The sequence below is a fragment of the Tachypleus tridentatus genome, chromosome 9 (assembly GCF_004210375.1).
Source record: "Tachypleus tridentatus isolate NWPU-2018 chromosome 9, ASM421037v1, whole genome shotgun sequence".
NCBI classification, from domain to species: Eukaryota; Metazoa; Arthropoda; class Merostomata; order Xiphosura; family Limulidae; genus Tachypleus; species Tachypleus tridentatus.
In genome coordinates, this window is record NC_134833.1 from 139,266,323 (window position 1) to 139,278,769 (window position 12,447).

Genomic DNA, 12,447 nt, shown 5'->3' on the forward strand with positions numbered 1-12,447 from the left:
TTCTATTAACATCATTTTTTTCAAAAAATTATACTTACAGGATTAGCTAGTTTAATTAAACATAACTATAAAATGTAAGAACAAACAAGGGACTTGTTGGTCCAGCTAGACTACCTCATGAAGTAAACAAAACTGAAATATAAAGGAAACAATTATATGAAAATCACCCATTATCACTTAAATATTTATCAAGCCTTTAATTAAACCCCTTTTGAAGTTGTTATATTTACAACATTTGAAGGCAACCTATTCTTAAGGCCAACTGCTGTGTTAGAAAAAATAAAGATTTCTTGTTTGAAGAAGATTCCTGCTCTGTCATAATTTATATTTATGTACCCAGGTTATATTTGTCTCATCATTAAATACAAAAATTATGATATCTCAACAATATCAATTTCACTTAACAATCTTAAACATCTCAATCAGATTTGCTCTTACCTTTCTGTTTTTGAAAAGGAAACAATTTCAGAAAGTTTAACCTGTCATTTTATGATGACCTTTACAAACTTGGTATTGTCCTAGTAGTTGTTTTCTGAACCTTTTGTTAAACTTCAATTTTTTTCTCATATAAGAAGCCCAGTCTTAACACAAATACCCTTTATGAGGCTTAACAAGTAACTTGTACAATAGAATTATAACCTCTTTAGAAATGTTTTCAATATTTTTGTAAATACTATTCTGATTGCCCTACCGCTAGCAGTGGGTACTTGTTTAGATGGCTTAAATAGATGAAAATGCTAATATCTTTTCTTTTTCATTGTTTGTAAGTGTAACTCTGATAAAACACATTATTAATAGGTGGACCTTTAATAAAACACATTATTAGTAGTTTTACCTTTAATAAGACACTTTACTGATAGATGTAGCTTCAGCAAAACTTATTATTGGTTGATGTTCTTTGATGGACCTTATTAGATGGTGTAGCTTTGATGAAACACATTATTAATAGGAATAATTTTGATAAAACTCGTTAGTACTGATAGACCTCTAATTACCTGGACAATTGTTGTCAACTTCCTTGAGAAAAAGAGGTGCAACATTAACAAGTTTACAGTATTTTAGCACCTGCCCACTCTTCCAGGACTAACAAAAAATGTCAGCAAGTGACTCATGTATCAATTCAATAACTTCCTTCAAAACTCTCATGGAAATATCTGGCCTGTGAGCCTTACAGTTGCTTAAAGTACCTAGGTTTTTCTTAACAACTCTTAAGTTAAGCTATTATCTCTGTCTAATCACATTAGGAAAGGGTAGCTTGCACACCTACTGGGCTTGGTAGACATTTATTTTGCTTCCTGTCCAGAATTGAACTTTGACTCTCAGTTATTCATTATTAATTACCATGGTAAGACACAGACATAACCTACTTTTAGCACTTGAAAAATGTGTTACCAGTGTAAATAAATGTAAAAGTGTTTGTGTATTATTTTAAAAAAGTCCAGAATGTACTATTATAATACAGTTGTTCAATGATATTATGTCTGTTCCCTGTTAAACTACTACTAGAAAGTACAGCTTTGGTCAGAACATTCACACTTTCGTCCGTTTAAGAAATGCGTGTTAATATGTCATTTATTAACATGTGATGATTGTACAATTTAATAATGATATGTGATAGGAGATAGTTTCCTGCAGTCTTTACTGACAGTATCAATATACTTTTTAGGTATCAAAAGTTTCATCATCTTGGTTGTGTAGGAAACATATGAAAAATTCAAGCACAAAATTGAAACTGAGGTAAGAAATGAGAAGTACGGGTTTGTATGAAAAGTAGTTCCTCTTATCAGAAAGTACAACAGAGATAGTAACAATAGTTCCTCTTATCAGAAAGTACAACAGAGATAGTAACAATAGTTCCTCTTATCAGAAAGTACAACAGTAAACAGAGATAGTAACAATAGTTCCTCTTATCAGAAAGTACAACAGTAAACAGAGATAGTAACAATAGTTCCTCTTATCAGAAAGTACAACAGTAAACAGAGATAGTAACAATAGTTCCTCTTATCAGAAAGTACAACAGTAAACAGAGATAGTAACAATAGTTCCTCTTATCAGAAAGTACAACAGAGATAGTAACAATAGTTCCTCTTATCAGAAAGTACAACAGAGATAGTAACAATAGTTCCTCTTATCAGAAAGTACAACAGTAAACAGAGATAGTAACAATAGTTCCTCTTAGTAACAATAGTTCCTCTTATCAGAAAGTACAACAGAGATAGTAACAATAGTTCCTCTTATCAGAAAGTACAACAGGATAGTATTTAAAACAATAGTTCCTCTTATCAGAAAGTACTAACAGAGATAGTAACAATAGTTCCTCTTATCAGAAAGTACAACAGTAAACAGAGATAGTAACAATAGTTCCTCTTATCAGAAAGTACAACAGAGAGATAGTAACAATAGTTCCTCTTATCAGAAAGTACAACAGAGATAGTAACAATAGTTCCTCTTATCAGAAAGTACAACAGAGATAGTAACAATAGTTCCTCTTATCAGAAAGTACAACAGTAAACAGAGATAGTAACAATAGTTCCTCTTATCAGAAAGTACAACAGAGATAGTAACAATAGTTCCTCTTATCAGAAAGTACAACAGAGATAGTAACAATAGTTCAGTAAAAAGTACAGATATAGTAACAATAGTTCCTCTTATCAGAAAGTACAACAGAGAGATAGTAACAATAGTTCCTCTTATCAGAAAGTACAACAGTAAACAGAGATAGTAACAATAGTTCCTCTTATCAGAAAGTACAACAGTAAACAGAGATAGTAACAATAGTATCAGAAAGTACAACAGTAAACAGAGATAGTAACAATAGTTCCTCTTATCAGAAAGTACAACAGTAAACAGAGATAGTAACAATAGTTCCTCTTATCAGAAAGTACAACAGTAAACAGAGATAGTAACAATAGTTCCTCTTATCAGAAAGTACAACAGAGATAGTAACAATAGTTCCTCTTATCAGAAAGTACAACAGAGATAGTAACAATAGTTCCTCTTATCAGAAAGTACAACAGAGATAGTAACAATTTCCTCTTAAAAAGTACAATAGTTAGTTCCTCTTATCAGAAAGTACTAACAGAGATAGTAACAATAGTTCCTCTTATCAGAAAGTACTAACAGAGATAGTAACAATAGTTCCTCTTATCAGAAAGTACTAACAGAGATAGTAACAATAGTTCCTCTTATCAGAAAGTACAACAGAGATAGTAACAATAGTTCCTCTTATCAGAAAGTACAACAGAGATAGTAACAATAGTTCCTCTTATCAGAAAGTACAACAGAGATAGTAACAATAGTTCCTCTTATCAGAAAGTACTAACAGAGATAGTAACAATAGTTCCTCTTATCAGAAAGTACAACAGTAAACAGAGATAGTATTTAAAACAATAGTTCCTCTAATCAGAAAGTACAACAGTAAACAGAGATAGTATTTAAAACAATAGTTCCTCTTATCAGAAAGTACAACAGAGCTAACAGTAAACAGAGATAGTATTTAAAACAATAGTTCCTCTTATCAGAAAGTACAACAGAGCTAACAGTAAACAGAGATAGTATTTAAAACAATAGTTCCTCAAAAAAATTGATGAAACCAAATTGCATTTTCCATGTTGAAAACTTCTACCTTGTTATAATTTAAGTTTCAATTTGTTGAGCTTTACAAATTGTTTCTCAATAATTGTTAATGTGAATAAGATCAAGTGAAAGCGCTCTTTGAGACACTACAGTGTCATTCAACCATTTAACGTGAATAAGACGAAGTGGTCCTCCAACTGTCTTACAAGTTAATTAGCTGGTTTATCGCCAATTTACGTTAATGTGATTTTCTTAGCCAGCTATTGTTTTTTCAGACTGGTAAATTAATTGGACTGTAGTAATTACTCAGTTATTCCATAGTCCTGATAAATACATAATATATACCTTATTCTGTTTAGAAGTTATGTATACTGATAAATAAGTCTTTAATAAAGACTTTGTGATTACACAGTAAAATAGTTTTAATGTAGTTTAGAGGTGATTTAATGAGCAACAAAGAAAACTATTACAATTTAACACACTAAAAAATGTACACTATTTGAGAAGAATGTAATATGTACTATTAGCAAAGACTGTTGACTATATAGTAAAACTAGTTCTGATGTCTCATTAGCAAATACTTTATTGGCTACATTATAGAACTAGTTATAATGTACCATTAACAGTTATCTTGGTACTCCAGACACCTACTGGTTGGCTACTTCAGGTTATATGGGGAGAGAGTAAAGATGGTGGTTTTATAGTTCCATGAAGGAACACCAAAAGGGTGAGAAGGATGATGATGTCATAGTTCCTGAAGTGGTGCCAGAAGACAGAGCTCACTGAATTAGGGAAGGGGTTATGTCTATGTAGTGACACAAGAGGGTGTGTTGCTATAGTTGTTTCATTAATGGTGTGCTAAGATATGAGTTTAACATACATAATCAGCATTATGGTTGTTTCTTTTATATTTAAGTATTGTATATAAGTTAAGCAATATGGTAAAAGAGTTCTGGACAAAATAGTTCATATATTAAGGTCAGTGCTCCTATTGGCAGATGGTTTTACTAAGATAGTATTACTGTAGCTCTGTAGGAGGTGTCTCAATTTATGTTTACTTTTTAGTTTTAACTTGTATATCAAAATGTATTGCATACATTTTACAACTGTTTGCTAAAGACATACCACTGATTCATTTCAATAATTAATTTCCAACACCCTAAAAGGTTAACCATTATTTCAGTGGGGCAACTATTATAACACAGTAACATATATCGGTTAAAAATTTTATCATACATGCTACATTGAGAAAAGTGAATAAATTTATTGTTCAATATGTGTTGAATTAAACAGTAATATGTTCAAAAATGAATGGAAAACCAAAATTGTTTGTTTTACAAAAGACAAACACTTAGCTTTTTCATATTAGAGTGATCATATTAATTTCATGAAATCTGTATTAGTTTATCTTAAATATTTTGTGCATTAAAGTCAAATTTTACATTGCACTGCAAAACGTGGGCATCCACAGATAGGGGGCACTTGTCCTCTCCTAGAAAAAGAGAAACGTAATTCTTTTTTATTCATTCAGCTTTGTTTGTTTGTTTGTTTTGGAATTTTGCACAAAGCTACTCGAGGGCTATCTGTGCTAGCCGTCCCTAATTTAGCAGTGTAAGGCTAGAGGGAAGGCAGCTAGCTAGTCATCACCACCCACCGCCAACTCTTGGGCTACTCTTTTACCAACGAATAGTGGGATTGACCGTCACATTATACGCCCCCACGGCTGGGAGGGCGAGCATGTTTAGCGCGACGCGGGCGTGAACCTGTGACCCTTGGATTACGAGTCGCAAGCCTTACATGCTTGGCCATGCCAGGCCCTATTCATTCAGCATATGTATATGAGTATTTTATTCAGTTCACAATGTGATACTATTTTGCACCTTCGTGGAAACAATTCTGCACATACCCATGAAAGAAAAGTCTTTTATATGGTCTTTATAGTATTATTTGTCAACTTTTAATTGTTCTTCTTGATGAAATATCTTGCATAAAGTTATTTAAAGTTTCCATTTTAAATCTTTAAATAATTATAACAAATTGACAAATATTTGCTTGGTTTTAAAGGACTTAAGTAAATTAATATGTTTATCCTTTACTATGTAAAAATAAAAATATAATCTTATCTTTATGTGTATGGTTATCTGTGTCTATTAAAACTAATAGCATTTCCAATTTTATCTGAGATTATCATTGAAATTATGTCGTAGGGAGGCACATGTATAAACTCCAAATAGTGTGGACTCTTTCAAACTATTGCTTACTTAGTCTGATGCATCACAGCTGATGGCGCATTGATGAAGGTGAATCCACACTTGTAAAATCTTTGACATGTCCTTTGACCTAAGGCTAAAATCACAATCAGTGTATCATAAGTTTTGAACTTAAGGACTGCTGACAAGTTTAAGTAGTTACAACGTGCTCTAATTACCTAAAACTTTGAGATTAGCTAAAGTAGTTGTAATGTGTTCACAGATAGTGAGATAGCATTTTTTTTAGGTAGGTTATTAGGTTGTATGTGGAGGTTTGCACAATTTGAAATAATCAGTTCTTTCTTGTAATTCAATAAACTTTCCTCAGTGACTCACAGACACTCTCTTTTGATTTTTTTTTCCATCTATGATATTTTTGAGTTGGTGAGAATAATGCCCAATAAAGGATGAGCATCTCCAGTCCTCTTATGTGCACTGCCCCTTATAACTTAAGTAGCTGTAATGTGCTGTCATCAACAAAATCTAGGTGGTCAGTAGTGGAAGTAGTTGTAAAGTGCTGTGATTAGTTATAGCTTTGTGATCATATAATACATATAGTTGTAATGTAGTTCTTGTAATGGTGGTTTCTATATAATATATATACTGTGTTTGAGTTGTATTGTACTTCCTACAGTGAACCTATATTTATACAGATATTTGCAGAATTTTTAGAATTAATGGTACGGACTTTTATGTGTCAGTTATTTAGAGAACAAGTTCTTTGGCGAGAAGGTGAAACAAAGACCAGTTCATCAGTCAAAACACCACATGTTACAAAAAGTATTTCCAGGATTGGGAAATTCTCCCCTTTATGTAACTGAAATGTTGTTAACATATTTTCATTAGAAAGGGCTTTATACATTACATAGTTAAAACAATTCTAATATGTCTTTGTCTTATTTGATACTGCCATTAGCAGTTCATGGAGATGAATGTTTTTACTTGGTGTCATTATTGTGTAAATCTTTTTGGTTGGAGAAATGCAGATTTTTAATGACTGTGTGCTTTGCTTTAATAGGGATAAAACAGAAGGAATCAGAACAGTGAACTCTCATAATTCTTTAGAGTTTGAAGGGTAGGTAGATAATGTAGCTCAGAATTTGATGATTATACATATAAACCTAGTGTTTTAGTATAATGAAGTGAATGTTTGTTATTTTCTGTTGTGTTTTTAGTGTCATTTGATATAGAGAAAAGTAACCAGTCTCGTAAAAATAGTGCATACAGTTGTGTTTTTAATATTGTATAAAAGCAAATGTATATGAATCTAAGAAATTATTAAAATAGGTTATTAATAAATTTTTAGTTATATTTTATGTCATTTGTTGAATTCATTATCTAAACTGTATTATTTATAACTGGAATTTTGTGTTTGACATACAGATGTTACTTACCTGTATGATAAAATGCCAGTTTTTTCTTTGATGCATTACATAAAAACTATATTTAGGTTTATACTACCATGTAACTTACACTTCTTAGGACATATCTGTGGAGTCAACCATGATTTGACAGTATTCACCTGGTTATTCAAAAGCAAAAGCTTCAGTTATAGAGGATATGCAGTTTTTTGCATGGTATTAAGGTTTAATTTCTAAGGTTGCCATGTATCTGTTTCAGTTTTTTTGCCTAGTCCTTTAAAAACATTTATCAATGGAAATAAAACACATATTAGTAATGGTATCCTCACTTTTATCAGAAGTGCCATCCATAATTCATATTTTGAACTGACTCTCTTGGAAAAGTCTTTGCATCTTTCATAATCCCTCTGTATATTGGGACCTTATTGACTACTATTTGATATCGGCAACTAAATATTCTCTGGATTCCTCAAGTTGTTTGGGATCCTTTGTCCCAAACAACCATTCCAGTTACTTAACTTTTATATTAACGTTACATTATATGCCATTTCTCTACACCTGTTTGTGTTCTGCTTCTTACATAATTGTAATAATGTGTTCACTGATTTAAAAGGAATCTTATTACTCTTACCTTCCTTCTTATTAATGACAAACATTTCTAAGACATTCATGCTATTTTTCCTTCTTCTTGTATTTTATCAGTGGCATATTATTACCAAACATAACTTTTCTAAGGCATTCATTCCATTTGTCCTTTCTCTTGTATTTTCATCAATGGTATTGTATTACCATATCTAATGTTGGAACTGTAGGAAAGAGCCAGTCAGGCTATGGCCTGACAACATTTTCATAGCATGTATAGCACACTTTATGTATTAAAACTTGCTTCTTCTGACTGAATACATTATATAGTGTGTATTCAGTATTTGTAATTGTAATTGAAATGGTTTAAGATTCAATCTCATAGGATTAATTTTTTTTTTAAATTCTAGGGGTGCATGACCCCAGGCCTCCCTAGAAATGAAAATGTAGCAATGGCCTGACTGCTTCAAAATTGCTTCTTATGACAAGAAACTTGCTTTAATTTCTAAATTCATATGAATATATATCTTAAATATTTCATTCTTTATCAGAACTTCTTACCTCTCTTCTGATATTTTCTATCAGTGTACACTTGTGCAGGTTTATTTTTATATTCTAAAATTCAATACATTTTTTGCAGGACTTAGATACACATGCTTTCCCATACATTGCCTTCTCCCAAACAAGTAAAAAATAAGAAAATGTTTTAAATATAATGAAGTTTAGAAAAGCACATGAAAGGAAGAATCAAAACCATTTTATGTAAGAAAAAGTTGAAAAAATCAAGTAAGGGTATTGCAAGATTAAGATGTGCAACTGAAATCAAAGAAAATAAATACTGGTTAAATGAATACAATAAAATATTTATATTAGAATAACTTTGAAATCATACAACATTTTCTAACTGACTTAACGGGCAGAATAGAGCCAAATGTGAGATAATTTAGTTAAAAAGGTGCAGGAATGTTAGTCCATAGTAGTCTTAAAGCTTACAATACTTAAAACCAGGTTTTAATATCCATGGCAGACACAGTACAAAAAGCACATTTTGTAGTTTTATGATTAATAAGTAACAAGCATGAAATTTGAGAAGTTTATAAAATATATTATTAGAATACAAGATGACTGATGACAATTAAATTGTTTAATTTAAATCTTGATAATTAGTTAAATCAGAATAATTAAACTACTTTCAAGTAAATGTAAATTAATTACTTAAATTTAATTAGTAGTAATTAATAATAATAGTTAAATGAATATTATTTTCTTGCTTGATTATTGATATGTCTTAAGAATACCTCCTTTTTAAAGAACTTTAAGGGCAAAAGAAACAGTCCTGTATTACATATGTTTATTATTTATTTAATTCTAAAGGTAAAGATATTCTAGTTTAAATTTGAAACAAAATTTCCTTTGACTCTGTTGTTGAAAGACAATATTTCTTGGTCTAATTTTTTTATTTATTTTGTATTTGATTTGGGAAGGTATTATAGACACGACGTTGAAAGCTTAAAGATATTCTAAATTAACTGTAAAATTTTCTGTGTTTTTTTATAAAAGAAGAGAGGAAAATTATGCTTTTTTTCTTACGTGATACAGATATCAACTGTTGTACAAACGTGTGAAAAAACATTCGAAGTTTAATCCATTATCTGACAACCAAGATGATATAGCTGTTTCAGAGTTTATTTCTCAAAAGTGTAACAACTTAGATGAGGACCAAAGAGCTACTATTTCATCAGTTGCTGCTGCTCAGATTCAGACTGGGTATAGCCCAGATCCATTAGTCACAGGAAGATATTCGAATGATTTGCCTGTGTCACTAAAGCTGAATACTGATGAAAATGAATTAAGTGAGTGTAATAAATTGAATCCATATATTTTTGTAACATTAAAGCCAGAAAAAAAGTTGTTATCAATGTGTATCATTAGCTTTTTATCTTCATAAGATTAGAACTATAAAAAACAGTTTATGTTTGTAAGAATTGTACTTCACATATGTATCTTTATGGAGAAAATTTTAAATGAAATTTGGTAAATGTTTGGAAATTGCTTTCCAATAATATTTTAACATCTAGGTATTGTAGTTGTTATTGAAATTGTTTTGTTAGTTTTTTGAATCTCGCACAAAACTACTTAAGGGCTATCTGTGCTAGTTGTCCCTAATTTAGCAGTGTAAGACTAGAGGGAAGGCAGCTAGTCATCACCACCCACCGACAACTCCTGGGCTAATCTTTTACCAATGAATAGTGGGATTGATCATCACATTATAATGCCCCCATTGCTAAAAGGGCAAGCATGTTTGTGGAACTGGGATTCGAACCCGTGACCATCTGATTATGATTCAAACGCCTTAACCCACCTGGTCATGCCAGGCCTGTTATTGAAATGGAACTTACATACATATGAAAGATTTAGTTAAGACAGTAAATATTGAGAAGGAAGGTGCATCACTGTGCAAATACAGAAAAGTTGCATTGATGCGTAATCTTTGGATAAGGTAATAAACATTAGATAAAAATGTTGCAATGATACATAATATAATAAAATTGGTACAGAGTATCAAGTCAGTATGTGGATGTGTGTAGCACCTTTTTTTTTTTTGTTTTTTTGGAGAGGGGTATTTTTAAACATCAACCCTATTGAACCATTAGGCCAGTTTGCAATGCTACCAGTTGATGCCAATGCATTGAAAATGTGTGCAACTGAAATAATTAAGTGTGCAGTGTTTGACTGGTTGTTGTGAAGCTGTGCAACTTAGAGGGAAAACTGGACTCTCAACTGGAGTGTAGCCTGTCTTTTCAAAATCTTAAACTTGTACATTTCTTCTCATATCATTATCCTCCAAAAATATTACAAAAAAAAATCAGAAAACTTTATTCTGCCATCTCCTAGATTAGCAAATCCCTTTCATGAAAATGCCAAATCTCATGAACTCCTTCCTAAAAGTAAGTATTTTCCTGGGATTTTCTCCCTTGCCTGAGTATAAACTGTAAAAACAGTGATCTTGGAAATATAGAATTTGTTTTTCTTATGACACTTTTATTACATTATCTAAACAGTAACACTCATCCAAGATTTCACTTTGATTAAGCCTTAAGTTGTACTTAATCTCAATTTTAAAAACAACATTAACAGTCTATTTAAGTTTAAAACCAAAAACAAAAATACCCTTACATTTCCATTTCTCATGAAGAATTTTGAAGTTATAATTTACTCAGTGTGGTGGATACACTGCTTTGATCTACATAGCTCTTGGAAGATAAAGTTTCAGGTCTAGTTTGGCACTGAGCTTAATTCTGTATTTGATTTTCTGATGTGCATACAAGGAAAAATTTTTTCTCATGAAAGTAGTTTGCTGAAAATGGTAAAAAAACTACAGTAGCTATTACTGTAAGCAGAGGGTAATCGTTTTTTAAACTCAGCTGAGATTTGATCAGTGTCAGACTTCTGAAACTCCTTTTCAGTTTGTAATCATGAGAAATCTCAGTGAAGTTTTCTACGCTCAGTATCTGCAGTGAGGAAGTGGTATCATCAAACAGGTTGTAAATCCAGCCATTATTGTCCGACAAAGTTCTTACAGGTATGCAGTTATATTACTTTTAGTGCACTGATCCATCTGAAGTCATGAATGGGGCTGAAACACTCTGGTTGTTTTTCAAACATCTTTCCCAAAACTGCAAGTTCTTTATCATAGATTCAGTTTGGTCTTGCTTATTGAAAACTTACATTGAAGCTTTGAAGAGATAAAGTTAGGTCATTGATCCTCAAGAAAATGTCAGCTAAATAAGCTAGACTCTGTAGCCAAACATAATTTTTTGTACAACTAATAACAGCTAGCTGTTAAAAAAACACTAGGACTTCCATCTTAGGGTGATAGAAGAATGCAAGGATTTGTGCCCCGTAAGAGCCATCTAACTTTGGTATGGGTATATAGACAATTGTGTATACCACCCATTTCTTCACAAGGTGCTTGAAATTGAAATATTATGGAACATGGTCATAATTTTATGATATTCGTTATTTTAATTGCATTGTCCAGCATTTCTCAGGCATGCAGTTTACTGTGAGAGCGTGCCTATGGATATAACAATGAGTCAATGAGATGTACGATGCAACATGTTTTGTTTAAGATACAAAAACCTGTATGCTTCCCCATTATTGATGTTGCCCCATCTGTGCAATGAGACCAGTCTGTTTCAGTTTGTTAAAAGTATGCATTAGTCAGATTGAAGATATATTCTCCAGTTGTGTTATTTAAGTGGATGGCAAAACAGCAAGTTTTCTTTAACCATGCCTCCTTTCACATAATATATAAACATTAGCAAAATAGATTAACATCATCACTTGATTCATTCAACTGTATAACATAAGATGGATTATGTTTACTTGGTACATTTGTGGTCTATACATGTGATTAATCTTCTGTGACAATGCATTAGTGGATCAAGGTACCATGTGAATCTTTACTGCAACATTTTATCTGAACATGCACTGAACTACATGTCTTATACATGGACCAAGAACTCTGATCTGGTATAGGCTTCTGTAGCTTTTGCTATTTGGTAGCTCACTTTGTACAATGCTTAAAGTGCATTTTCTTTCTCAGTACTTGCTTTGGATACTGGCATTTTTCCATTCGTCTGATTTGTGCTTGAAAAAGTCAGTAGATTTGTTGA

At 31.7% G+C, this 12,447-nt stretch overlaps 1 protein-coding gene across 1 annotated transcript in view; it reads left to right on the forward strand.

The window, feature by feature from the left end:
- Positions 1–12,447, forward strand: part of LOC143227498 (uncharacterized) — a 55,833-nt gene that overhangs the window by 37,131 nt on the left and 6,255 nt on the right. The window contains exons 9-11 of the mRNA XM_076458940.1: positions 1,667–1,737; positions 6,844–6,900; positions 9,368–9,621. Of these exons, the coding sequence (XP_076315055.1) occupies positions 1,667–1,737; positions 6,844–6,900; positions 9,368–9,621 (382 nt within the window). The remainder of the gene's footprint in view (positions 1–1,666; positions 1,738–6,843; positions 6,901–9,367; positions 9,622–12,447) is intronic.